At 52.6% G+C, this 27,295-nt stretch overlaps 1 protein-coding gene across 7 annotated transcripts in view; it reads left to right on the top strand.

The window, feature by feature from the left end:
- Window positions 1–26,851, top strand: part of MLPH (melanophilin) — a 28,856-nt gene extending 2,005 nt beyond the window's left edge. Inside the window, exons 2-17 of one of the 7 annotated variants that reach the window (XM_063341274.1) lie at window positions 2,812–3,033; window positions 3,256–3,392; window positions 4,804–4,842; window positions 5,908–6,002; window positions 7,062–7,190; window positions 8,616–8,811; window positions 10,112–10,272; window positions 14,950–15,033; window positions 16,827–17,018; window positions 20,064–20,258; window positions 22,444–22,599; window positions 22,714–22,806; window positions 23,299–23,364; window positions 23,542–23,599; window positions 25,045–25,142; window positions 25,544–26,851. In XM_063341274.1, coding sequence (XP_063197344.1) covers window positions 2,812–3,033; window positions 3,256–3,392; window positions 4,804–4,842; window positions 5,908–6,002; window positions 7,062–7,190; window positions 8,616–8,811; window positions 10,112–10,272; window positions 14,950–15,033; window positions 16,827–17,018; window positions 20,064–20,258; window positions 22,444–22,599; window positions 22,714–22,806; window positions 23,299–23,364; window positions 23,542–23,599; window positions 25,045–25,142; window positions 25,544–25,570 — 1,948 coding nt within the window. In that variant the 3' untranslated portion in view covers window positions 25,571–26,851. The remainder of the gene's footprint in view (window positions 1–2,811; window positions 3,034–3,255; window positions 3,393–4,803; window positions 4,843–5,907; window positions 6,003–7,061; window positions 7,191–8,615; window positions 8,812–10,111; window positions 10,273–14,949; window positions 15,034–16,826; window positions 17,019–20,063; window positions 20,259–22,443; window positions 22,600–22,713; window positions 22,807–23,298; window positions 23,365–23,541; window positions 23,600–25,044; window positions 25,143–25,543) is intronic. The other 6 variants (XM_063341276.1, XM_063341275.1, XM_063341277.1 and 3 more) reach the window with 6 other exon arrangements.
- The last annotated feature ends 444 nt before the right edge of the window (window positions 26,852–27,295 follow it).

Below are 27,295 nucleotides of genomic sequence, written 5' to 3'. Positions count from 1 at the left end.
AGCCTGCCTCTGCTGGTGGCTCTGAAGTGCAGGATGGAGATCAGACGGGGGCATTTAGAAAAATTATCACCCTGGAAAGGGTGAATGTTTCCCTTGTGATGGATCTGAGCTCTGCCCGGAGGAAGGAGGTGGGGACCCACAACGCTGTGCCCTGCAGCAAAGCAGTGGGCGAGGTGAATTCCTTACAAACTTGACCTTGGCGCCAGACTGGCTTGTCTGGGTCCACTCGGATGCCCAGGAGGCTCCCAGATTGAGTGCTATGGCATGGGAGGTGCAAGACAGGGAGAAGGTCCCAGGATGCTTCTACCCCTGGCTGCCATCTCCCTCAGCAGCTTTCCCTCTGTCCCAGCAGTCATGGCTTTTTTTTTAAATTTTGTTGTTTAATCCTTCCCCGCGGAGGGCTGGCGTGAACCCAGCAGTGCCCGGCACTTCCCAAATATCAACGGTAGAGCATGACACATGGACCAAGGCTTGCTCGCCTCTTTCCGTGGGCTCAGTTAAGGCCATACATCAGGTATTTCTCTAATACCTGGCACAGACCGGACCACCAGTCTGGGAAGGTCTGCCATGCTCCTGCATGCCGGACTGGGAGCTGCGTGAGCATTTTCTGCCTGTAACAAGCTGGGACATGATGGGAAGTTAGGGGAGACCCTGCAGCCGACCATCCTCATTTGCTTTTCTATTCATTTCTATTCTTCTATTCACTGGGCTTGTCTCAACCTGCAAGCCTGCAAGAAACGTTCCCCCCCCTCCAGCTTGGTCTTTTTCTTCCCTTTCTGCTGCTTCTTTGCATTTTCTTTTCTATTTTCTATTCACCGACAATGGACAAAGGCTTCAGCTGGCCAGAAACTGCACAGCCATGCGAGGGTAATGCTTTGCCCGAGAAATTTAATAATGGCCACTTTGTGGGGGTCTCTCCGGGCTTCCTTCCATAAACATCCCTCAGAGCAACCCCCTTGTTGGGGGGGACGGCTCCCCACATCTCTCCTGGAGCTCAGCTGGACCAAACCCACCGCAGTTTGGCATCCCACTGCCACTGGTGTATTCTGCCGTGATGAGAGCAGGGAAAGAGGAGACGGGAGGCGCGCGGTTCCTGCAGGTTTTAAACTGGTTTGGCGGAGACTTGTCCTCCCTTCAGCAGGTCTCGTGGGCGAGGGAGGGGAGGTGAAGGAACCCAACCGCTCTCCGGGAACCAGAAAAAGCAGTCCAGTGAAAGAGCAGCTCCTGTTGGAAACAGCCTTAGCACAGGAGTGGGAAAGGAACGCTGAGCAACCCAAGGGTTTTCTCTTTGGGGGTTTGTCTTTAGCAGCCACATATAAATTTACTGCTGAACATTTGCACTAGGTCACTAGAAACGCTGCTAGGATGGCTGAATGGATGAATATTTAGGCGCCCAGTTCATTTTTTATACTGATTTGTACATGTCCCAGAGCCTCCGTTAATGCAAGTTGGTGTCACCCCAGTGTAAGAGCTAATGCAGCCTGGTGTGCTGGCAGCGAGCTGGCGATAAAAGGCTCCCACTGGAAAAAAAAACCAACCAAACAAAAAAAATACCAAAAAAAACCAAATCAAGAGCTGATCCCTAACGTGCAAACTGATTTGGTTAAACAGAGATTAGCTAGATTGACATTCGCGTTGTTCCCACCAGCAGCCACACCGCCGCTCCCGTGGCCGTCCCGGCACCGTGCTGCCACGCCAGCAAGGCTCCTGCTGTGGTCACCCCGGCGTCAGCCTGTCTCCCCAGCGGCTGGGGGGCACCAGGAACATCACCAGAAGCCTTGTGATCCACGCCGTTTTCCTGAAACAGCCTCCAAACCTGATTACTTGAGATTTTTTTTTTTGCCCAGGTTGGCTTCTGCTCTGGAAAACGTAGCTTCCTAACCCTGCCTAGACAGAAAACAACCTTCCAGGACCTTCCCTACAAGTCAAACATTGCCTCCCAGCCATAGCCCCAAAGGCAAACATACCTGAGGTGGTGTGTGGCATGGGGAACAAACAGAAAGCCTTTGGGTAGCCCAGCAGGCCCCCGCCGGCTCAGACGGAGTGTTTGTCCCTGGCTGTGGCTGGGGGTTCGGCACCTTCCCACGTGGGGACCCGCTCTACCGGCCGGGTCTGGATGGCAAAGGGAGCCTGTAGTGATGGGCTGCCAGAAGAAGGTGCTCTTGGAAAGTGCTTGTGCTGGCATGGAAAGCTCTTGTGAAAGCATTTTCACAGGACCATCACGAGCATTTCCTCCAGCTGCTGTCCTCTGAACAGCCCCGCTGCACACCGCTTCTGTCCTTAAAAGTCTGTGCTGCATTTAGCACTGAAGGACTGGATCAAAACCCCTTTTAATCCTTTTTACTCTGATTGCGTTTTGGTTTGCTTTGGTTTTTTTTTAAACTGAGAATTCCAGAAAGCTTTTAATTCCCAGCTGGACCACAGGCTCAGAGATTGGGTTGGGTTGGGATGCAGATGAGACCTCAAGAGCCGCTCTCCCGAGGTTCCTAGAATTTATAATGAATGCCCAGTGAAGCAAACGGTACAGGTTTTGGCACAACCAAATCTAATCTTAAATTTAACAGTGGCAGATCCTAATGTACAGTAAACCTGCCCTGAATCTGAAGCCGCCGCCTTTGCTCAGCCCATTTAACTTGTGATATGTTATTTATTAGATTTGCCCTACAGCTGTTCCCATAAGCTGTGGGACCCTGGATCTTCCCTAGAAAATTGTTCCCGAAATGATGGAAGCATGACGGGGTTTGCCACATGAGAGTTTGCAGCGAGATGCTAACAAAACCAAGTTCCCGTGTTTTGGGCTGTTTTCCGCAGGGAGCTGAAATGCAAGATCGACCAGGAGAGCAGCAAGAGAGAATTTCTGACGAATCAATCCCACCTCAACGAAACCCACTGCGTCCACTGCCTCCAGCCCTTCAAGTTCCTGCTGAACAGCAAGCGCCAGTGCCTGGACTGCCACTTCTACACCTGCAAGAACTGCAGCCGCTACAACAAGAAGGAGCAGGGCTGGGTCTGCGATCCCTGCCGACTCTCCAGGTACCGCTCCCGTGATGGAGGGCGAGGGGCAAGGCGATCCTTCAGGGCTGAAGCTCAAGAAGAGTCGCCCAGACTCGGCATGCCTTTATGCTGGTTAAAAACCAGTTATGCTGGTTAGAAACCAGGCCGTGTTTTTGTCAAGAGGTGGTTTCTGGGTGAGGATCTGGTCACCCTGAGTTGGCTGGACTGTCTCACCCCTATGCGCATCCTCTTTTTGGGCAGGATCGTGAAGATCGGTTCCCTGGAGTGGTACTACGAACACGTGCGATCCCGTTTCAAGAGGTTTGGAAGTGCCAAAGTGCTGCAGTCCCTCTACGGCCGGCTGCAGCCAGGGCAAGGGGTGAACTCCACGTTTCTAGGTGAGGAGGAGCGCCGGGGTTTCTCCTACCCTGCTGTGCGTGGGGTGTCTGGGCATCGGGATGTGCACCAAGGGAGGAACATCAGCCTTGGTGCCCCTCTGAGCCCCACGTGGTTTCGAGACTGTGCTAACCATTTTGGGGAGGAAGAGGAGGTTCAATGCGGTGTGTTCACACTGGGAGCAGCAGAGCAGATGTTCTTGGTGGATTTTTTTTTCCTCTGTTAAGGTTTAAGGTTTTCCCACAGACTGGAGAACATCTCGCGCTTAGTTTTAAAAGTCTCATGTCCTGCAGTTTGTAAGTACGTAAGAGCAATGGCTCTTGGTTTTCTTTCTTTTAGCTCTTTTCGTCACAAGGGAGAGCTTGTGAAATTAACCCAAGTTTAACCTGCGGGTCCAAAACATGCAGCTGGCTGCATAAAGCCAGCACTCATTTCTTCCCACGATCTAATGATTTTTCCAGTTAATCTGATGATGCTCTGGCACTGAGAGAACCGTAGCAAAATTAGTGAGTTAGCTGGCATGCTAGCTATGCTCTTCGGAGTTTATGGATCTTTGGTATTTCTGAAATTGGTCCCATAGCGCATAAACATATGCTGAAAGCTGTTAATACAGTATTATTTACCGGGTAGCTGCTAGTTGGCACTCGTACAGCTCCTGCACTGCTTTGCCTATTGCCTCTGAAAACCAGCGTGGATTTTATTCCCGTCTTGAGGAGCCACAGAAAAGTTTGCCCAAATACCATAGACATGAGCCAATTCAACTGGTCCAATCGTTCTTTTATCCAGACCACTCACGGCAGGAATATCAGAAAGAGCGTGGAGAGTAGAGGCATTGAATATAAAATTAATGGACCGAGAGACAATTTATATAGCGTTCAGTCTGAAAGCACATCAGACCAGGCGGAAAGGACAATCCGAGAAAAAACCAAACCAAGCGTGAGGATAACAGTGCTTCAGGCTTCTTTAAATTGAGATTCTGATGGCTTTGTCAAAAAAGAGATGATGTTGTTGTAATTACTTCATTAACACCAGTGAATTGGCTTGACCCTCGAGCAAGCAAGTGTCTCCTCCTGGGATGTATTTCTGGTTGCAGGAGGTACAGCAGAATGACATGAGACCATTGCATTTTCCATGGCCATCTGCTGTTGGTCATGCCTTCCTCCGCTGCTGCACCCCCAGGTGTGTTGCATCAAGTGTGTTGCATCAGGTGGTGGCAATAAGCTCTTTTAAAAGTCAAGTCCTGTCACCAAGTGCCTGTTTTGTTCTCTCCAAAGAGCCTTTTTGGTGATTGTGCCTTGTGATGGCTAGAGAACAAGAATTCCAGTTAACCATAGCTCTGAGGCTTGTTCTCTGCGAGGTACCTGGAGAAAATGGGCTTGCTTATTTTTCCCCACTATTTTTCTTTTCTTTTAGGTCTTCATGACAGAGTTTACAGCCTGCCAGACATTAACAGTAAGTAACAAAGAGAATTGCAGCACATGGCTTACAGTTCAAGAGAGGTTTCCAAAGTCTTTTTCGCTTCATACCCTCTGGCTATGGGCACTCCAGCACAGGTTGGTGTGGCTGGACCAGGGCGGACAACTCTCCATGGTGGTGGAGGTGGACTGTAACGCTCATGTCTTGCACTGTGGTACACCTGGGGTCTCCAAGGGTAGACTCGGATATACCCGGACTCTTAGTTATGTGCTAAACTTGAAGCTTGCAAGTGCTCATCATCTCAATGCACTTAAAGCTGGCCATATTCTGAAGGAATCCACTGAATTTGTGCCTTGAGGTTGTGTTCCCTAGGAGCCCTTGCAGGAAGGATTCGCTCCACCCCATTTTGTCTACCTTGACTTTGGACTCGATGTGGCTTTGGACTGCTGCTGGGCTTGGCAGTGGTCTGGGCACAGAGATGGGGACCCAGAAAGGAACAGGTCACTGATAGATAGCGGAACTGGCTGAGGGCAGCTGTGAGTAGTGGAGGCAGGGCCATATCGAGCTGAGCTGTAGTGCCTTCAGACACTGGAGTCACCCAGGCTGACCTCACGGCGCTCTCTGTGGTGCGGGTGTCCTTCACCTTCCTGCGGTGGCCACTATGACAACTGTGGTGGTGCAACTGGAAGGGGAAGCAATGAGAGGCCAGCCAAGCTTTTGCAAGAGCACACGCTAAGAGTGGGTGTCTGCGGCAATGCCCGGGAGCTGCACGCCAAAGAGCTTCTACCCTACAGACCTTAGACTGCGTTCACTGAGTGCCAGCTGCAGCACTGGGGCTACCTTAAGATGTTCCCATCTGTTTCCCATCCTTTGTCCCCTTCCCTTTACTTGTGCAACCTACTGGCCATGGTGCAGTGTGCAAAGTAAAAATAAAAATAAAATGTGGGGAGGCATTTGTAATCCAGACCTTTTACCCCATGTAAGAAGCATGGCCTCGCCTACAGGTGCATTGGTGTGACCACCACGGCGGGGACCACCACCTTCCCCAGGAACGGGGTGCGGGAGCTGGCCATACACAGCGTGCCGTTGTCTCCCCTCCAGGTGAATGCCAGCTCCTCACCAGTGGTGGCATTGGGGACGACAGCGATGACGAAGACGATGTCCTTCGTGGAGCTGAAGCAGAGTGCTACAGCAGAGTAAGCATTTTGGTCTGGGTTCCCTCCTGCCTCACTTTGCGCCCTCAGCTGCTGCTGGTCTGTCTTGGGTAGTGGTGGCAGTGCTGGTGCTGGGGGTGGCTTTCTGTGTCACGTTCAAAATGGGGCCTTTCTCTCTCTTTTCCTTCACTGAGATAAGCCCCTCTCCCAGTTTGCATAGAAACAGCCAAGGCAGTAAACTCAGAGATACTTGCCCTCTGGAATAAAAGACCCACTCCAGAGAGTATAGAAGTCCCTAATTAATACGAAAGTCCCAGCTCCTACCTGGATAATGACAACCCACCTGGGTTTTTTTACGAGAAAAAGAGATACCTGGTAGAGTAGTAAAATGCAGCTTTGGTTGTTTTTTTTTTCTGGGACTCCGTGTATGGACTGAAATGCAGATTAAGAAGCCCGATGGGAAGAGTGTATTTATCCTTGAAACACGTGTGGAATCTGCCAGTGTGTTTGAGATGCTGGTATGGTTCCATACATGCTGTTACATACATACCATCTCAGGCTGCGGCTACGGGTGTGTGCTGCCTTTCACACACTTGGTAACTCATTTTGATCTGCTTCTGAAGTCTTAGAGGCTTGTACAAGCCGCTCCTGCCCCCAGGTGGATGATGACCTCCCAAATATCTGAGGAGATCTGCCCACGGCATCCCTTCTCTGAAGACAGGGAGATGCCTCAGTCCTCAAAAGCATCTCCTGGGTCTCTCACTGAGCTGTAACCTGGCTCAGCTTTCCCATGGTGTCTTTATAAAGCAGGAGAGAGCTTCTCACTCTCTGCTCGTGGCCACAGTCCTGAGCCAGACTGTGGAAATCAGGAACCCGCTTTTCCTTGGCTCCAGCATAAGCACACGCTGTCCCTATGTACCTGGCTCCCTGAAAGCAGGACAACATTGGACCCAAATTTTCTCTGCACAAAGCAGGAGCCTTGCTTTGGGCTGTGCGGATTCTGGCAAACTAGGGAGACAAGGGCACTCCTTCCCCCTTTCTTCAAGGTCGATTGTGTTTTATGGTGAATTTTCCTTTCTTGCACTTCCTACGCTGACTAAGATGCGCAAGACAAAGCGCCTGCTGTCTGTCCATCCCTTTGATTTTGAACTGGACTCAGAGTACTCTGCTCAGTCTCGCCGCCAGTCTATGCAGCTCTCTCCAGCAGCCAGCAGCCCGGATGCTTTCCAGGTACTGGGAGAGTGCTGGGGGGTTCCTTTCCTCTCTTTTTTCCTCCTTGCTACCTCTGCTACCTCCTCCTTTGGCCAGTGTTGAGAGGTGGTGGTGCCCACGCTTGATCCCCATAACCCCGCTTGCTGTCTCTTCTCCCATTCACTCCCTTTGCCTCAGGCTGAGTCAGAAGTAGGACATCAGACTGAAGCGAGGATGAGTGGCACAATGAGATAGCAAGAGGCTCTCTGCATAAAACAGTTTTCTTGCGCTGTCCCAAGGCTCCGGGATGCCCTAGTTTCCAACGAGCTTTTGGAGGTTCAGTACTCAAAGGACAAAATGAAAGCAGGCTCCTCTCCTGTCAGCCCATCTAGATTGGGGCTGGTTTTGCCAGGTGGCGGCACTGAGGATGTAGTTGCTCGGGGACACGCTACCCTTCTCAGGTTGAGAAGATGAGTCCTGCAGAGCCAGAGTGAAGATGAGTCCTGCAGAGCTAGAGTGACAGCAGGGACGGCACCTGTGGGGTGGGGGTCCCCATCAGTCAGAGGGGAGAGGGTGGGGGGAACAAAACCTGCATGACCACTGGTTATTTCTGTAGAGGAGACTATATGCGTCTTAGTGTCGGGAGCCCCTGACCAGGAGCAGGAGCCACAGGCAGCTCTGGCACCAGCGACGGCAGTGAGCTGCTCCCCACGATCCCAGCAAGGGCTTTGGGCCAGCCCTCCCCAGCTTCCAGCTCTGGGGAGCAAAAAGTCTTCCAGCCTGAGATACTTCAGATCAAGCTTTTTGAGCTGCCCTTGTTTAGCTTTCCTGGTGAAATTTCACTTTTTAAAAAATAAATAAATAAATAAAATAGGCAGCTTTAAACTGTGCCCCTGGGTAGGACTCGGATGCCCTGAGTTGTGAAGCAAAGGCTTTAAAAAAAAAAAAGGGGGCAAACAAAAAAACCCAACCCAATTCACACCATTCCATGTAAATTGATAAGACTTTTGAACAAACAAGTAGATTCATTCTTTCGTTATCTATGCCCGTCTTTATGCAGCAGAATCCAACAGGAGTCTCGGGAGGGCTGGCCTCTGTCAAGATCATCTGGATTAGATTTATCGGTTGCAGATTATTCGAGGGGCAGGAGGTGGCTGTTGTTGGAGGAAGCAAAAGGGTACGGTGTCTTACAAGACGAGAGCTTTACCCATTCGAGCTGAAGGGACTCTGTGCCTAGTTCTTGTAAAAATTAACAGTGCCCTCTGGCAGTGATGAGAAGTATTGTTCAGGGCTCACCAGCCAGAGAAGGCTTTTAAATGGATTATTAGGAATTGGCATTACAAAAAGTCAATCGATGCATGTTGATGCAATTGATGGGAGGAGAAAGGTAGGAGCTGCTGGCAAAGGTCAGGAGAGGCAGGGAGACCTTGCGGCAGCTGCTCAGCAGCAATCCTTGTCTCTCAGTCCTTCCCAGATTTTCCCAACCCAGCTGAAGATGCCTCCCAGAAGGAGTCCAGGGTCGCGGAGGCGGATCTGGTTTTCCACCACATCCTGCAGGAACAGGGAGCAGGCGTGAGCCCACCGGAGCAGCTCTTCAGCACAGAGGTTCGGCTCACCGTCAATTCACGGAGAAGGAGCCTGGACAGGAATGCGAAACCTGGTAGGTGTCTCTGGCCAGGCTCCTCTTGTATCTTGGGGAAAAGTGGCCACAAGACTTGGACCAATATGAGAATGCCTTTGATTTTTTTTTTTTTGAACAACTAAAAAGCTTGAGTGTTAAGACAAAATACCCCTCTGCAAAAGCGACCCGACACCCCCCCCCCCCCCCCCCCGAAGGAATCGGCTGGAGTTAGTTGTTTGAAACGGGCTGGTCTTGTTCCCAACAAACCCATTTCTCAAAGCCAGAGGGGTTGTCCTTAAGGTGTGAATCCCTTTCATACCTGGAGGTCAGGGTAGAAACTAGATGGAATAGAATGACGCTATTAGGAACGGCGGGATGTGTTTCCTCCTGCAGGCAGTAACAGATGAGTTGAACTCCTTGGCAAAGGATGGAGTGGGCGCAGAAAGCTTACAGTTTTAAGGGGACTTGAACTGGAGTAAGACTGTCCGAGAACTGGAGGCAAGCGCTGGGGATTCCTAAGTAGCTACAGGCCACAGGATCTGTGGTTTTCTGAGTCTGTAAATACACCCCAGCAAATGATGGTGGAGAATTTGCCTTTTACTACCACAGTTTTTCCTGCTGTGATAGCAGAGCCGGGAGGGTTGCATACAGTGGCTTGTGCACGTGCAGCTGTAGGATATATCCTTCTGGGTCTCCGACTGCTTGGTTGTATTTTCAGGGCACTTGGAAACGCTGGGTAAACCTTATTGTGCCTTGTTTAAATTCCCACTCTGAGCCCCTCAGAGGGCCCTCTGGCTTGTTAATCCCATTTTCTCTCATTGTTTTTGTTGTTTGGTGGTTGTTTTTTTCCCTCATTTGAAATTCCCCTTTAAAAAGGAGACTTTCCACTCTTTTAAATGCTCCATCCTAGACTGGTACCTCTCTAGCCTGAGCTAAACATCTTCCAGCACCTGGACAATGCATGAAAGGCAGAGTCTAAATCTGGGCTTCAACAAAAATGGGAAGGCAATAGCAGTTTTTGGTGAGTGGCCTGGCTGTTTGGGGCATGCCAGAGCAAGGACATTGCTTCTTGTGCCCACCGTTATCTCGGCAGCCTTGTGTGGGACCCTGCTGAGCTAGGTGCTGTGCGGCCACAGTGGATGGAGCTGCAGCCTGGCCCAGGGTAGCCATCCTTAACCTCGGTCTCTCCTGCAGAAGCATCTCCTGCCAAAGGATAGAAAGTGTAATTTGGAGAAGTGCCTCATTATTTGCTTGTCTTAAGGATGGGACCTGTGTCCAGGAAGGAACTCAAGGGTGTCAGTCTCTTGTGCCTTTGTGCTGAAGCCTTCTCTCTCCAAAGGCAGCCCCTGGAATGAGCAGCCCCGGTCCCAGTGCTCTGCAGACATGGACACCTCTGATGAGGATGTCAAGGGAGCCCAGTTCCCTGCCTACCCACCCCATCACGCGAAACGCCGGAACAGAACCTCCTCCCAGGATAACGTCAGCCACTCCGGGAATCAGGTACCAAACAGCTGTCAAACCTCTTTTGAGACCAAGTCTACGGCCAAGCCTCGCTTGTCATAAATGAGGCTTGTAATCTTGTGAGGTGCAGGATGGTGCCATCTGGTTCAGAGGAGATGGGAAGCAGTGATGGCAAACTGGGGTGCAACCACAGCAATCCGTCTGCCAGCCAGGATGGTTGTGGAGCACGAGCAGAAAAGCTGGTGTGCTTTTCTGGTGGCACACGATCATTGCCCCTTCTGCGCAGGGGTGGTTTGGTGCCCACGCTTCCCATGTGCAGATCCAAGAGTGAGCAGAGTGGATCACAGATCTCTGTAGACTCAAGATCCCTCTTCAGCTCAGGAGCTGAAGAAGCTGGGGCAATTTTGCATTGCCAGAGCGATACAGTGGGCCTGTGGGATGAGCTAGGAGTTGGCTCATCTAGGTGCCACATCACGGTTGCATGGCACCAGCTAGATGAATGCCCAGGCCATCTCCTGCTCTCCAAGTTGTGAGGAACCTGCCACGGTGGTTGTGAAATGGGAGCAGGGCTGAGACCTGGGGAGGTGCGTTTAAGGCCCCGTCATTCCTTAAGGTGAGGAAGAACAGACTTTTCTCTGCACCGTTAGGATGACACAGAAGTACTCTGGAGCTCTGTGCGGCTTCTCCCAGGTCCTCCTTCCAGCCCTTCCACTTTTACACCTGTGGCAAAGAGAAAATCGGGCACTGGTGCTTTACTCTGCCCATGCTGCTGTCGCAGTAACAAACCTGCCTTTGTTGCTGTTAATTTCCGGCCTGTCCTTATTAATCTGTGAGTTACCTATGGCTTTCTGCGTCCCCAAAAAGGCTTTCTTCAATTGAATGTGCCGGTGCTTTATGATCAGACCAAGGTTTGGAGAGGGATACTTAATAAGCATCAAGATCCTTTTCTTCCCTTGCAGTGCGGAGTGTTCCTGCCCCAGTAGGACTGGGTCGAGACGACCTGTCTTGTATCTCTCCTGAATGATGATAACAGGGGGGAACAGTCTAGAGGAGGGTGTCAAAAAGGCAGCAAGCTTGTGTTTTAATTGTGAAGCAAGGACCCGCAGTTCCTGATGCCACCTTTGCAAATGGTGGGTGGTGGGAATGGTAAAAAGCATCCCTCAGACCTCTGCAAAAGCCGCAAAATGCACAGTGATGTTCAACTACGCAGGTACACAGCGAGATCCCACTGCTTGTTTCTGCTTACAGATGGTAACTTCGCACACCCTGGACCCCTTTGGGGAATCGGTGGGGGAATCTGTCACCACAACCATCCTTCAGCACCACACTTCACGTGCCTGTGTAGGCAAACTTTGCCTTTGCCTTTTACTTCTCTCGGCACATGTTTTAATCAGCAAATGCCGTTCCTTTTTCAGTCAGCGGTAAATGGAAGAACCCTGGAGTGGTTATCCTTAATGAGGCCATGGTACGTTAGGCATGAAATGTGCACCGTGCTTTGCGGTGGGGAAACGGGGACAAATTCCTACCAATGCTTCAGTTGACTTCCTTCATCAGCTGTGTGAGCTCTCGCTACAGGGCAGTCCGGCATGCTTTGTGGTTTGCTCTGTCACACCAGTATGAAGGCTGCTGTGGAGCGTTGTCACTCTAATGGTTACAAGGCATGTTCTCACTCCCAATTTAACCCCATTTTCTCTTATGCCAACATTGATCATCCGCTTAAATGGCTCTTCACCCTTCCTGCCCTTTGCGCTGCTGATGGGTTTACAGCTAGCAACCACCCTCCCACAGAGCCTTCTCCTCGGCCAGCAGGAAGAGACCCAGGTCTCTGCTGGACCATTAACTTCAGAATGATGCACACGTTCATCACTGTTGCTGTTGGCCAAGGAGAGGCCAGATACAAGCCCAAAGAAGAGAGAAGGCAAGAACATCCAGGCTTTGGTGCTAGCCAGCTCTATTGCATTGGCAGGGCTGGAAGAGTTTCAGAAGAGGCTGGTGTCCATCATCTCGTTCTGAGGTTGGAAGAGATGGAGGGGCTGAGGCTGGCACGAGGGCAGAGACAGACCATGAGGGATTTGGGACAGCGAGCAGTTGCATTGTCCCGAGCAGCAAAGCAGCCCTTGAGCTGCTTACAGGCACTTCCAGGGTATGCCAAGTAACCATCATCAGGGCTTCTGAGCTATCCCAGCCTCTCACGGGACATCCCAGGGCACAGCAAGGATGGGTGAGCACAACTGGTCACCCTGGTGCTGCATTTCGGAGAGGCTGCGCCCTTGGGCGACTCAAGATGTTGACCTGTGGGGTGTAGGGTCCAGAAGCACGTTTGTTAACCCTGTATTGAATCCCGTAGCCTGGCTTCAAAAGCTTCAAAACGCAAAAGTTTTCCTGGTAGACACCTTGTTGACGTCTGAAGGTTTCGAGAGTCGGAAAGCTCAGCTCTTTGCCCTGCATCTCTGTGACCCTCTTTCCCAAAACTGCCTTAGGTGCAAGTTTGTCAAAATATGTTTGATCTGAAAATTGCTTTTGCTTTAATTCTGGGAATAATACTCTGTTCAGTCACAAACACAAGAAAATTAACTTTTCCAGTGACAAAAGCAGAGGCTGTTCCCTAGTCCTGTGACTCCAGGAGCTCAGCAATTCTGGATTCCTGAAGCTTTGATGCCATCTGGCTCCTCCTGTTTGCATAAAGCTTCTGCTGGGGGTCTTGGGTAGTTGAGAGACTGAAGGCAGCACCTCTGCTAGAGCAACCTGTCTTCTCTCCCCAGCAGCAAGTGATGGTTTGCCCTAACTGATGTCCTCCTTATGGGCTGTGTTTTAAGTTTCTTTGCTTTAAATATTTTAATACAGAGCAGCATTTGCTAGCCTTTTGTCTTGCGGAGAGCAGCACAGGGCGGTCCGGCCCCTGAAAAGGATGCACCCCTAATGGGGTGGGTGACGCTGGTGGGGTGACCACCAGGCCTTAAAACCAGCCTTGCTTGGGAAGGAGAACGTAAGCAAGGTCTTCAGCTCCTGTCCTTGTAGCCCGTCAACAGCAAACCGTGCGTTATGCTCTGACCTTTCTGAACCTCTGTTACGGTGGTGCCGGGTGCTCGGTTTGTCACCATCTCTTCTTCTGAAGCTGATGGCCCATCACAGATTTCTCATTGTCACCAGGAGCCATGCAGGAGTCAGGCCTTAAACAGTAGGGAGAAACCACTTAGAGATGGATTGGATTGCGTCCTGCCTGCGGGTTTAATGCTGCTTGAAGATGCATTGAGTTCGGGATGGTAATTACAGCGCTCTGCTCTCCGGAGTGTCAGGTTTTTATATTCATCTTCCCTTAAGCAGATGCAATCTCTCCAAGCTGTTGTGAGGATCTAATTAATTGAACACTAGGAAGCACAAAAACTAAGTGAGAGGACGGGAATGTTATAAAAACAAAGCCAAGCCCTCGCATCTCTTTGTTAGTGCATTTACTTACTGCATTTGCTGCTCATTCCCCTTTGAATGGGAGGCAGCCACTCAGAACAGGAGTGATGTGGGAGACAGTGTTTTATCTATATAAAATGGGCAATATTTCTCATCGTTTGTGTTTTATTTGTTTGCATCAAAGGAGAAAGACTTTTTTTTTAAGGAAAGCAAAATGTCGATTTCTAAAAGAAGAAAAAAAAAAGCTTCATTTTATGTTTTCAGTGATTTAACCACAAAAGTTTGTCTTGGCTCTTGAGCATGAAAAGCAACCCTTTTCCCCCTTCCCTTCCCTTTTCCCCCTTCCCTTCCCTTTTCCCCCTTCCCTTCCCTTTTCCCCCTTCCCTTCCCTTTTCCCCCTTCCCTTCCCTTTTCCCCCTTCCCTTCCCTTTTCCCCCTTCCCTTCCCTTTTCCCCCTTCCCTTCCCTTTTCCCCCTTCCCTTCCCTTTTCCCCCTTCCCTTCCCTTTTCCCCCTTCCCTTCCCTTTTCCCCCTTCCCTTCCCTTTTCCCCCTTCCCTTCCCTTTTCCCCCTTCCCTTCCCTTTTCCCCCTTCCCTTCCCTTTTCCCCCTTCCCTTCCCTTTTCCCCCTTCCCTTCCCTTTTCCCCCTTCCCTTCCCTTCTTTCAGTTGGAAGAGTGAGGGCAAAAGGAGGGCCAAGCACCTTGTAAATCAATGCAGGCAGAAGTCAGAAAATTTCAAAGTGTGTTGCCGTAAACTTTCAATTTTAGTTTTTCTCTCCAGAATTTGCCATGGGAAATTCTTACCTCTTCCCTCTTACTTTCCTGCGCTGTATTAGCAGGGGGGGTGATGGGGCAGTCGCTGCTTAAAAAAAAAACATGTTAGTAGGAAGATAATACTCCTGTTGACTTGAAATTGAGGCAGCGAGTGAATGATGGCAAGATACCGGGCTTTGTTACAGCCTGATTCTTTTTTCTGGACAAGGGACACAACGAGGCCAGTGAATGAGGCTTTATGTTCGCTGCATCAAAGCTACCGACGCTGCTTTGGTGAGAATTGCGGTGTGCCGGGTACTCCGCATCGCTTTGAGTTTTCCAGATTTGAGGAGAGGCCGTGCATTTCCTGGAGCTCTTCAGGGTATCCAGGGCTGTATTTTCAAAACATAATTTTTTAATGTCTTTTAATTCAGCTCGCGGGGGCAGCGTCTTGCTGCTTGCTTTCTTCTGCTGGTTGTGCTGTTTTCTCCCTGCCCTGGCAGCGGTGGCTGGTCTGTTCTCTACGCCTTCTCTCTCTCTCTCTCTCTCCTCTTCTCTAGATTCATGAGCTCAGCAAACGCATGTCCGCAATCGAACGCATGCTGAACCGCTTGGAGGAAAAAATCCTGGTGCGGTCTGATGAGGTAACTGGGCAAAGCCAGGCGCTCTCTCTGCAGGGAGACAGCATGGGACGCACCGGTCCCTTCCCCTTGTCATCGGAGGGGCTGCTCTGAAACAGCCGGGGTTGCAGGGAGAAAGCCGGATAGACACAAAGACTCACTTTGTTCAATTTTAATCCTCTGGTTTGGCCTTGGAGGCTCTTCTCTAGTTTCAGGTGATGGAGCGCTTTAGAAAACATTGCATAGCAGGACAGAAACAGAAGCAAATTTAACCCATGCATATGGGCCCCCGTGCAAGCTAGTGCCTCCCTCGCCCCTCCTGCACAAGGACAATTTGGCTTCAATTTAATATTCTATGAAAGGCTAATTTCATGGGTGTTGGTACATCTGCAGAGCTGTGATGGCTCATTTGAAACCATGGGAGAATCAATTAGTACATACGGGGAAGTGACCTGGTTGTTGTGAATATGAGATCTGAGTCAAGAAGGGTTTCAGTATCTCTTCTGAGCCGTCCTTGTCTAACCATGCCATCAAGCTTGGAAGCAAACAGCCAAATTAAGTTAGAGCTGGGCAGCGATGTAGAGTCTGTGAATGCTTCGATCACTTAACATTGATTTTGGGTTTCTAATTTTGGACTAGGTACCCTTTTTTTCCTTTGCGTGAACCCATCAACACGAGCTGCTCTGGCGGCTGAAGGCTCAGTAGAATGGACAGTGATAATTACAGACAAGTCCCCTAGACATAGATGAAACAATGCAATTTCTTCTTTTTTTATCTTTTTTTTCTAAAATTCCTAATGGGGATCGCCAGGTTTGTAACCATTCAGCGTGTCTGTCAGTAACTCTGACCAAGGGAGTAGGAGATGTGCAGGTTTGCAGGTTCCCATGACTTATTCCTATGTCTAGGGCAGATCAGAGTAGAGGCAACAGGTCCAAACCGCTGCGGGACAGGCTGAGGTTGACTATTAAGCAAAGCTTTCCAGGAGAAAGGATGGCAGAGCCCGGGAATAGATTGCCTGGGAGAAAGATTACCTGCTGCGGATGCCATTGCTCAAGGCTGTGAAGAACAGCTTAGACAAAAACCCATCAGGTATGACACAGATAATCGTATTCCCGTCTTAACGCGAGGGACAGTGAGTTCAGTAACTTCTGGAGCTCCCTTCCAGCGCCTGGGAGTTTAAAGGATGCTTCTCCAGGTAAGGTAGATTGCACCTAATAACAGGGTCGGGTGGAAATATGCCATCTATCCTACAGGAAAACTTGCTGTGTGTTTTCCCTTTACAAGTAAGGTTACCTAGATGCTCTGAAAGCTACCTCGGGGAGCGGTACTTCATGTGGCTGCTTCCCTTAGTTTGGTGGACCGTGTCTTTGGGTTGCTGTGATCTCCGCTCTCAGAGCCAGCGTGGTTCTTAATGAAAATACAGTGGGTTTTCACCCCAAATCCCTCATGCACACCTTTTTAAGGAGGGGGAAAAGGCACTTTCCCATAGGGAAGAACAAGCAAGTTCTGGGGGCGGTGGGGGGAGGGGGAAATGGATGGGAGATTCCTTAGATCACAAAATGATAGGGGTTGGAAGGGACCTCTGGAGATGTATTCCTTGGTGTGGAGCTGGAGTGCTGCTTCCCTGGGCAGTCTGACCACCCCTTGTGAAAATGGGCACTCAAAGGGGGTCTCAAAGTCCCCTTTGCAAAGTCCATCTGCGGAGCACTCCTTGAGTTCCTCCACTGGCCAGTCGTGGTGGCTGTGTCTGGATCTGGCCATACCCCATTGTCCACCACAGGGGACTCTTACACAACTCCCTTCTTCTCCTCCTTCAGTCTCCAGCCCCAGAATCCCAACTTGACCCTGATGCCGAGGAGGAGGAGTTGAAGAGGAAGCTGGAGGAGTTAGCCAGCAACATCAGTGACAAAGAAGTTTCTTCTGAAGAAGACGAGCATGAAGAAAAAAAGAGAGGGAAGAAACCAGAGATGAGTTGCTCCAGTGATGACATGGCCAGAGAGGCTCGAAAGGTAATCTGTGTCCTCCCTGCCACACTGTTTTCGGCTCCGTCTGCGGCTCCTTCTGCTCTCAGTGGCTTATAGCTTACACCGTGGTAATGCATCTCTTGTTCTGTCCCACACCTCCACTTCGATGCCTCCCAAGGCTGTCTGGTCAGCTGCCTGCTTAAATGGGGTGTCAAGGGATAGGGAAGTCCCCAGGTGTTGGATCTGGTCCTTGTAGGCTCTCCCAGTCTCATCCAAGAGTCAAAAATGAAGTCTCCTAAAGGTTGCGTGGGCTACTGCCTGCCACGGAGAGGTACACAACCTCCACATCTGCTTAGAAGAGTTGTCTCAGGATCTGGATTTCATTACGGAGAAGAGTCCTGGGCTGGGGGAAGAGCTCGGCGATGATTTAGTACTGGCAGCCTTTGTCGGGCACCTGCTACAGCCTGAAATGTCTCTTCCAGACCTGTCAGTGCTCCTGTGCTAGGGAAGGGGCTCCCAAAATCCCTGGCCCTGCTTTCACTCTGCTGGTCCAGCGTCTCCTGTACTTACAGTGCTGTGCTGGCTCCTGTCCCCTGCTCCGTGCTGGGTGATCCGCGGGGACATGGGTTGGGGAGAGGAGGAGGGACCACAGCATCTATGCAGCCCATCACCCCAGAGGGTCCCTCACCCCCATGGCCCAGCGCAGCTCTGATTTTATCCCCCTGCCTGCTGGCTGCGTTTCGGAGATCTGCTTTTTTCCCCCCCGCGGGAAGGGGCTGGAGGGGCGTTCGTTTGTGTGCAGCCTTGCAGGGCAGCGGCTCCCCTGGCTGGGGAGCGAGAGCTGGCAGAGGTGCTGGACCACTTCCCCCTCACCTGGCCTGGCAGGAGGCAGGGCTGGGTGACAGCATCGGTGATGGGCAGCCGGTGACAGCCCGGGTGACTCAGCCACACATCAAAGAAAGGGAGATATTGTGTGTCTCTGGTAGCACAGAGCCTCCTGAGACAGTCCATTAGCACAACACAGAGGTCAGCGTTCCTGGTTGGGTCTCTAATGGCTCATTTGTTCATCCCCTCCCTTCCGCCATGGCGCTGGAAGGGGGTACGTGTGCGTTTGCTCTGACACATCCATCGCTGGCGGCCAAGGGAGCGAGCGGGGGCTGCGCCGCCCCTCTCCTCTCCTGCGAAGCTCCTTCGTCTGAGGCTGTGGAGACTTTCCTGGTGCCACGAGGCCCCTCCTCGACGTGCGGAGCAAAAGCTCCTCAGCCTCGCAAGGCAAAGCCTGGCTGGGCTTGGAGAGCGTGGCTGCGTGTACACGCTTAGGGAGTCCACGCGGTGCCTTCAGCGAGTCTCTCGGGTACGGGACTCTGCACGGCTCTATGTAAAATCTCAGGATTAGAGCAAGCGACTGTTCCCAGGACAGCTTCCCTCGTGGTTTGGGGTACCATTTCCTGGGCTCTTACTGCCACAGGATCAGCGATGCGCTGCATCCTTACCAAAGGCTGCCTTTACTGCCTCCTTTTCCCTAAAAGCTGCTTTTAGATTACTGCCTCCTTTTCCCTAAAAGCTGCTTTTAGATGATTGCTGCAGCCAGGCTTAACTACTTAACTTGGGCTGAACGACACGCATCTTCTCCATAAGCATTTCCAGCTAATTGCAGCACAGGGGTGAGTGGTAACTCCCCAAGCCGAGGTAACTTAGTCCCTGTCTCCGATCAGCAGCAGGCTCAAACCCCGACCTGCACTGAGGAAGACATTAGCCGGGTATCAGTGTAAGCTCCTTGATTCTTGTAAAATGAAGCCTGGATTCTCTAGATTTGCTGCTTTCTTTGACCAAAACCCAGCCCCAAAGTAGGGAGGATACGGGCACGGTTGTGTCTCAGTGGCGTTGTGCAGGCAGTTTACGACAGCAAAGAGAGACCCCGCCAGGTTGCAACAGCTCAAGCAAAATCATCTGAGAAGCGAAGCAAAATTTAACTTTTCACATTGTGGTAACGCCCAAAGCGTCAAATACCTTCTTGCGGTATTGAGTTAGAAACGCCTGCAGTGATGTGTAGATGGCCCAGCCTTGGCTAAAGGCTGTCGTGTCCGTGTGGATCTTTTTAACAGCAACTTCCCTTATACCGGACCCAGGGTTGGTGTTTGCATGAGTCTGACTTTGTTTTTATGGGAGTCTCCTCTCTGGTCAGGAGGAAGTCTTCTAACTGGGGCACGTGGCGATGAAAGCACACGCTCCTAATGGAAAATGGGGGAAAAAAAAATTCTGCTGTGCTGTGAAGGCACCATAAAATGATAAAAACATCAGCTGGACTGAGCGTGCTGGTTCTCTGCAGGGTGGCTTGCCTGGAAATACATGGAGTTGTAAACACCACTGTTTGCCTTTGTCACCAGCGCGTATATCACCCCCATCTCCTTGGTTTCTAGGGAATTATCAGTTGAGAGAGAGATGATGAGTTTCTTCAGTCTATTTTAACGTATGCTTAGTGCCTTAGCAAGCAAATACGAGTGTTATTGCCGTCAGTGCTCCTTGAGGTGGGAAGGGGACATTAGTCCCAAGTTCTGGCGGTGTGGCAACACAACAATTTTACGGGCTGGATTATTTTTTGCCACAAGCTTAAGGAGTTTATTTGCCTCCGTGCTAAGGTCTGCTGAAGTGTAAAGCAATATGCCGCAATTAGACTTTAACTGCTGAGTAACTGAGTGGCTTTCGGGTGGCCAGGCGCTGCTGCTCTCAGCCAGCTCCGGTGGCACCGCTGCCAGCGAGCTACGCATCCCTTGATAACCTATTTTCCAAGCCTTTTGAGGCGACTTCTTTTGTCACAGCCATCCTCCAGCAAGCACGGGCTGAGATCAAAGCTCTGCTTTAGCCACGCATCCATCTCCGGTTGGAGAGCCCTTCAGGAACGGCATAAGCCCTTTAATTATCGCTTCTCCGTCTTTCTCCAGCTCCTGAAGGTCTGATGCCCCTTTCACCCCCTGACATGCGCTGGTTTTGTACACCACGTTAAAATAACGTCCTTTTTTTTTTTTTTTTTTTTTCTTCCTCCCCCACCTCCTTCCCACCCTCTGCTTTGGCTGTGCCGGGCCTTTGCAGAGGTCGTCGGCTCAGGCTTTGAGCGAAATCACGGCCAAAGTACTGAGAGCCATAAACGCCACGGAGCAAGCGGTGTGCGAGTCGTTGCATGGAGAAAGCCAGTGCAACGGTGGCTGTGCCCTCCCCGCCGGGCGGCTCCCCAGCCTGGGAGATGGGAAAGAGGTGGCCGAAGCCTACCGTGAGCTTGAAGAAAACGTAAGGTTCACGAGAGCTTTCCGCAAGCAGGGAGGGCATCGTGGTGGGGGGGGAGGGGGGGTGGGAATAGAGAAGAAACCCCTCCCCCCCAAAAAAATTTCTCGTTAGCAGGTGGTTGAGCATTAAAGGGATGGGCACCACAGAGGGATATAAAAAGTCTGGTCTCGTCTGACGGTGGCATGGGCTGTGTTATGAGGGAAATGGCACAGCAGCAAGTGGAGACGCTCTCGTCTTGTGCCTTCCCTTGCCTTGGTCCCTGGTTCCCCCCTGGGTGAGCGCCAGGGAGAGAGAACAAGCGTGGTCCCTAGCTCGCGGTGGCGTTGCTTTGCTGGACGTCGGCAGTCCCGCGCTCCGGCTGCAGCAGAAGCTTTTGTCCCACTTCTCTTCCGCACGGCGTTTCGCTGGGGCTTTTACGAACGAGGATAACGTGAACGTGACCTGTCTGTTGGCTGAGGCTGACTTGTGCCTGGGGCTGGTAGGCTCGCGTGGGTGATAAGTTTACGTCCAGAGCACAATCCCCTGCTGGGTTTGTGTGACTGTGTGAAGCACCGACAATATGGGGTTTTTTTTAGCTGCCATAAACCCGGATGAATCGATTCCCCCGTGGGAAATGGATTGCATCCGCAGTGCCATTTACCAAGCGGCAAAGAAACAGTTCACAGATGGGGCAAGGAGTCGCGTCTCCATCTGGGTGGTCGTGTTTCACTGTCAGAAACGACCTGCGATGGGGGAGCAGGGTCTTAAGACACGCTCTGCAGCTCATCTCTCGTCGGGGAGAGCTTACGCGTAAAAGCAGGGAGCAGAGTGCGCTCAGAAAGCGCCCCACCTGGCCGGTTTCTGGCCAAACACAGCACCCCAGGGGAAGAGGGGTGGCTGGGTGAAGGTTTTGAGGTCCCCCCCTCCTCCCAGGAGAGGGGACGGGGCTGGGGATGCTGTGAGTTTAGTTGCCATCAGCGGTGGGGAAGCGGCAAGGCGGGGGACAGACGATGGCCCCGGGGAGCTGTGCGCTCATCCTGCCCTCCCCTCAAGGGCCCCGGCTGAGTCACGGCTGACTCGCGCTCTGAGGGATGCCACCGGCCTCGCAGGGCGCTGGGAGGGTTTGATGGCCCAACAACAAACCACGTCCCTGTGACTCACGGGTTGAGCGGCTTCACGGATGGCGCCTGCAAGTGTTCGCAGCTGGTTACAGCCTCGGGGTCTGCACGGGGATCGGTGGGACCTATGGGCCGTGGGGCGCGTTGCTGTGATTTGGGTGGATGCCCGGTACTTCAGTGCGTGCAGGGGGCTCGTGCCAGGCAGTTCAGTTCCGTGCAATGGAAAAAATGGTGAGGGCTGGAGGAACGGGAACTGCATTAGTAGAACCAAGATTTTTGGAATCATTCAGCAAAAACGTGGCCCCACAACCCATCTGATCACCTTGTGTGGTTGCATACCAACATCCTAAATTGCCTTGCTTGGACTTGCGTCGTCGTAGTGGCCCAGGAGGAGGCAAGTGACAGTAAAACCAGTGGGTTTATTGGGGTAGGACCTTTTACCCTTCTTACCTAGGCAGCAAAGGTAACGTGTTGCTTCCCGTGGCGGCTGTGCATCCCCAGCCAGCCCTGCCATCTTCACCCCACCGCTGCACTGTGCTCCGTTTGCACCCGTGATTGCTCTCAGCCAGGATCATTCCTGCGTATCCAGAGCAGTTCCTGAGCAAAGCTGCCTTTTGCAGGGGTCAGGTTAGTTAACTGCCTGGGGCCAAACTCCCAAATCCTGACCCAGGCAACCCAGCAGCACCGACTGAGCAGATTTGGAGTCAGTCAGTCTCTGTCCCAGCTTGCTGCCACCACGCGTCATGGCAGCCAGCGCCTGTTTGCGGGTACCTGCCTCCCCTCTGAGCACGCAGCATGAAGATGCTGATGCTACTCAAGTAGGTCATCGAGTTTTGGTCCTTCCTGTGTTCCCATTGAACCTCTTACCATTTCACCCCCTTGGTAATTGCTCTCAAAAAGCCTGGGGAAAGGAGGAAATGAGACGAAAAGCCCTGCCAGAGCTGGCTGGTACTGTCTGTGCTGCGAGGCAAAGCAGCAGCCGTCAAATAGCGGCAGGAGCTGATGCATCTGGGGCTGTAGCCGCACCAGGAGAGGAGGACTCCAGGCAGATTAACTCTGTAATGTGGTTTTTTTTTTTTCTTCTATTTCAGGTGTACCTGACTGCTGGAAAGACCTACCAGCTTGAGAAGACCCTGAAGGAGCTTGAGGAAGGGGCTCAGCACAGCGGCACTACCGACTCAGAGCTGTCGGAGCTGGAGGACAAAGTGGCCTCAGCAGCTGCTCAGGTGCAGCAGGCAGAGAGTGAGGTGAGGGCTTGGCTCTGAGAGCGGCTCTGCCCAGACCCCTGGCCAGCAATGGCAAACAAAGCCGGTGCTAGACCCTTCCACCTCCATCTGTGCGTTTATTTCCTCCCTCTAAAGATATCAGACATCGAATCCCGAATTGCGGCTCTGTCCGCTGCAGGGCTGACGGTGAAGCCGGTGGAAAAAGCGAGGAAGAAGTCGACCGGGCAGGTGAGCATGGAGGACGGTGGTATGAGAGGTCCCAGCCCCAAGACTCATGTGCACCCCCGGGTCGTTGCTGCCGTCCCCGGGCGCTGTGAAGGGCTGTTTGGTCTCCTGAGCTGAGCCCAGCTCCCTCCCTGCTGCCCGCTGCTCTCCCCAGGGCTCCCAGAGTAGAAGTCTCGTGGAGGATGGTGGACGACGCTGATTCCTTACGTGCATCAAGGGAGGGTTTTGTATTTGGGGACTGATGCTCTTCCTGGGGCTGCTGGAGGGCACAGTGGGCTGCTGCATGCACCGCAGCCTGGACTCAACTCCTGTGCTCCCATACTGATTTTCATAATCACGGTCCATCGGGCAGAGTTGCTGCCATGGCAGTACGCTGCCTCTTCTGCTCGCCTTGGGATCAGTCCAGGCTAAATGGAAGAGGTGAAAAAGCAAAGAAAGGCAGACCAAGTCGTCCTTTGCACCCCCAGAGAAAACTCTGCCTTTCTTTGCCTGCAGGCTGCCTGCCTCCCCTCTCCTGGTCCTGCCAGCAGCAGTCCCGGGGAGTCTTCGGATGACATTAAAGTGAGTATGTGCTTAAACTGTGCCGGCTCGTGCACCTTCTCGGTGTGCGTGTGGCACAGCATTAAGCCTGGGGACAACCAGGGTCTCCAGGGAGCTGCTTGTGAAGTGGTGGTTCCCGAGGGGACCTCTGTCCTCCCATCCCTTTCCCCGCAGCAGGCTGCTCCCCTTCTCTTGCAGGCGATGCCCGGACTGCAGGGGTTCAGGAGGAAGTTCAACAGTCCCATCGAAATCACCAGTAAGGACCATGGCTCTGCCTGCGGGAGGGGGGGACATGTGGGTGGACGGGCTGGGCTTTGGGGGAGGCTCAGTCCTCTCTCTCTGCATCCAGTGGCGTATCTGCATTGAGGGTCCCCTTCCCCGAGATCGTGCGCTCCTGTTAGGACAGATGAAGGGGAAACCTCTTCTGTAGTGGATAACTCCAAAGGAGGAGGCAGCTGGCAGGATCAGGGACAGTGATGGGAGAGCGGAGGTCAGGCTGAGTTGGCTCAGTCCTCCAAGAACCAGGACTTTCTCTGCAGCTTGGGCTCCTGCCGCCCCAGGGTCCAGGGAGACATCTGCATTACTTCTTTTGTGGCAATCCCGTTGGGTGTTAGACCTCAAAGTCTCGCCTAAGACCATCATCTCTTCTGAGAGCAATTTCTTCCTTGCTTGGTCATCTTGGGGAAGGTATCCTTGACCCTGTTGGCCACCTGCCACGGTCACTGGTCTCTGGTGGGGAGCAAGAGGGCCCTCCACAGCCAAGCTATGACAAATGGCAGCTTGGGAGTGCTTCAAATTTGGTGGTGACCTGAAACTTGGCACAGCAGCTTGTGTGGCAGGGGGCAATCACTGGAAACGTTTCATCCTGCCCGGTATCAGCAAGACCCATTAGGAAATTACTTTTCTATTTCTCTCTTATCTTGCCTCTTAAGCTGACAGGCAGAAAGAATGGCACTTCTTCCAGATAATGGAAGATGAAGGGAGGCAAGGGGGGAAAGATCATTTAATGCAGAGAAGGAATGGCGTTTCCCCTGTGTGTGCAGGCAATTAACGGCCACGTTTCCCACGCTGAGGTTGGCAGGTGGAAAGGTCCCTTCTCCTTGTGCTGAGGAGGAGTCATCTGCTCTCCTTCCTGCGAAGGGCAGGCAGATAAAGGCAGCCCAGGGGACACGTCAGCTCCGCAAGAAGATGGAGGCATGTGCGATCCGGATGGACGTCACCAGGAGAGCCTAATCCCCTCTGCCTGGGATGGGTGATGGGGCGACTCAGTCTCCTGACCGTCTCCTGCGCAGGTCAATGACTTGCAAAGTTGGGCGAGCAGAGGTGCAGCTGGCGGAGGTTGATGACAGAGAAGGAGAGATGACTTAGTAGGTCAAGGGAGGGTGAAAGCCTTGGGAGCTGAGATGTCCTCCCAGCCTAGGCTTTGCTGTACCATGGAGGTTTCCAGAGTGAAGGCCTTGGCAGTTGACCACTGGCTGGCTGACCCAGCTTGCACAGCGCTCTGCAAAACACAAGTAGCAGCAGCTTTTGCCTCCCTGTTGGCAAAGGGCTTCCCACCACCCTCCTGGAGAGCAAAGTGCAGTCATGCGTCCAAAACCACAGTAAGCAGGGGACAGTAAAACCCAGATGGCTTGGTGGGTAACTGAAACCTCTAGCGGGGTGGATGAGGACCTGCTGCCCATCTCTCTTCTTTTATGACAGGTCTTGATGACTCCTTCGACCGCAACTCTGTTTACCGTGGCTCCCTGACACAGAGAAACCCCAACGGAAAGAACAGGAGAGTGGAGCGGCTCTTTGCGGTACGAACCCAGCCACCCAAGAGGGTGTCTGGCCAGGGGTCCGTGTGGGACCCGACTCCCTGGGCACGCAAAGAGGGACCTGTCCCTCCCCATGCTCCCCTCGAGCTGGTGGAGCCCCAGGTCGCAGCATGCTGGCCGGCGAGGGCAGGCACATATATATGGGCATCACCCCCTGGGGTCTGGGATGTCATGAACCCCAGGGTGAAGGGACCAAACAAGACGTGTGTTTTTGAATTCCTACTGCCCGCGTGGCCCATGGGATGAGGCAGGTCCTCACTGCATGCAGTGGTAGCTGGAAGGGACAGGGAGCACGCTGGCCTCGTCACCTGGGGTGGCAGATGTGGCTGGGGGTGGTGTGGGCACGGCAGTGAGCTGAGGTTTCTCCCTCTGGTGCCTTGCAGAAGCCTGTGATGACCCACCTGTCCTGAGGAGAGGGGGACCCTCCTGCCACCGCATTTCACTGATGATACAAGACCTCAGCACAAAGCCTCGCTGCCTTCCCCCCAGTGCTTGCTCTTCCTTCTTCCCATGCACACCTCTCCCTGAAAGCCTGGACAGGAGGGAAGCCAAAGGCCACAGGCAGGGGTCTTGCTGGGGAGAGGAGCAAGGCACTGGGGTGCGGACACGTGGCCAGGGGCTGTCGTGAGAGGATGCAGGCATGAGACCTCAGCTTTGGGCAGCTCTTTGGTACTGGGTCAACCAAGGGGACCAGGGGGCTGCAGAGCGGGAGCAACCTCCTCAGAGGGAGCTGGACACCAGTGTGGCTTCCCAGCATGAGAACTGGGAGCAGTGACATGGCCCTCACTCTGCAAAAGCTAGTCCCAACCCTTGATAAAAGGCCAATGTCATCTGCCACAGCCATCTCATCGCTGTCAGGGCCTGTCCCTGCTCTCTCCCGGGTTGGTGCTGAGTGGGGACAGGAGCCGGCAGCAGGCACGGGATGCCCTTGGGGTACCCCGGGCAGAGCAGGGACCCAGGCATTCCAGGCTGGGATTTGCATCCCAGTGCTGATCCCGACTCCCTGCGATGTCCCTTGGAGTATCACTTCCCTTCCCTGGGCAGCAAAGCAGTGCGAGAGCAGCACTGGCTCCCTCCCAGCAAGCATTTGGCCAGCAGATCTTTGCATGAAGCTGCGCAAACACTCGCCGAAGCTTCTCGCCACCGTGCCTGAAGCAGCTGTGACCACCTGGGGACATGAGTGAGGCGAGGCTTGCAGGAAGCAGTGGCAAGAAAGGTGGAAGAAAAGCCGGAGGGCTCGTTAGGGATTGGTTTGTTTTTCCAGCTCTCGAAGATGTCCCCTATCCCTGCAAGGTTACACCAGCAAGTTCAGAAGGACTTTAGCAAGCAGAGTGTGGGTGCTTCTCTGGAGGCTTTCTCTGCCCCACAGAGGGGTCAGCCCATGCCAGGAGGCGCTTTGTGGACGAGCATGTCCCCTGTCCCTGATGATGGGATTATAGGATCTGGTAGGACCATCCGATCCTTTGGAGGAGCCGGGGGCTGCGGTGGCCCTGGGCTCCTGCCAGTTGACAGCAGCATTAGAAACGCCCTCCCCCAGAACCCCCAAACTTTTCCTCCAGCATTTAATTCTCCACATCCAGTGATCCCGGTGGATCAGCGCCTGGCCCCATACCCACTCCTGGGGCATCGGGACAGGAAAGGGGTTGCTTTCTCTTGCAGGAAACTTTGGAGAAGGTCCATGGTAAAAAATCTTGCTCGGTACCCACCGGTCCCTCTCCTTTATAGCCCCCACCTTCCTCCCTCCGCAGCAGGCAATGTGGGGAGGATCGCTTACAGCCGGAGCAGGGATGTCAGACAATGCTGGCAGTTTCCCATCGACAGCCACTCAGACTGGGCCATTTTAGGCTATTCCTGTGAATCTGAACTAAAATCACTTTAATTATGAAGCGGTAGTGTGAACTCTCACGCAAGTAACACGTACACTTGCCTTTGGTAGTAGTAGAGGTCAGTAGAAATGGGTCACGCGGTCAGCGCAGGGCAGTCTTGTAAGTCCATAGTCCAGGCTTCCCAGCTGGAAACAAAAGCAGTTTCTTATTTTAAAATTAAATCCTTCTGGCCTGAAGTTGAAAAGGGTAAGTGCAAACCACTGCCATAGTAGGAACTCTCCCAAGGGGACACCATGGCGTTGCCGGGGG

The sequence above is a fragment of the Chroicocephalus ridibundus genome, chromosome 7 (genome assembly GCF_963924245.1).
Source record: "Chroicocephalus ridibundus chromosome 7, bChrRid1.1, whole genome shotgun sequence".
Lineage (NCBI taxonomy): Eukaryota > Metazoa > Chordata > Aves > Charadriiformes > Laridae > Chroicocephalus > Chroicocephalus ridibundus.
This window is presented reverse-complemented; position numbering and strand designations above follow the sequence as displayed.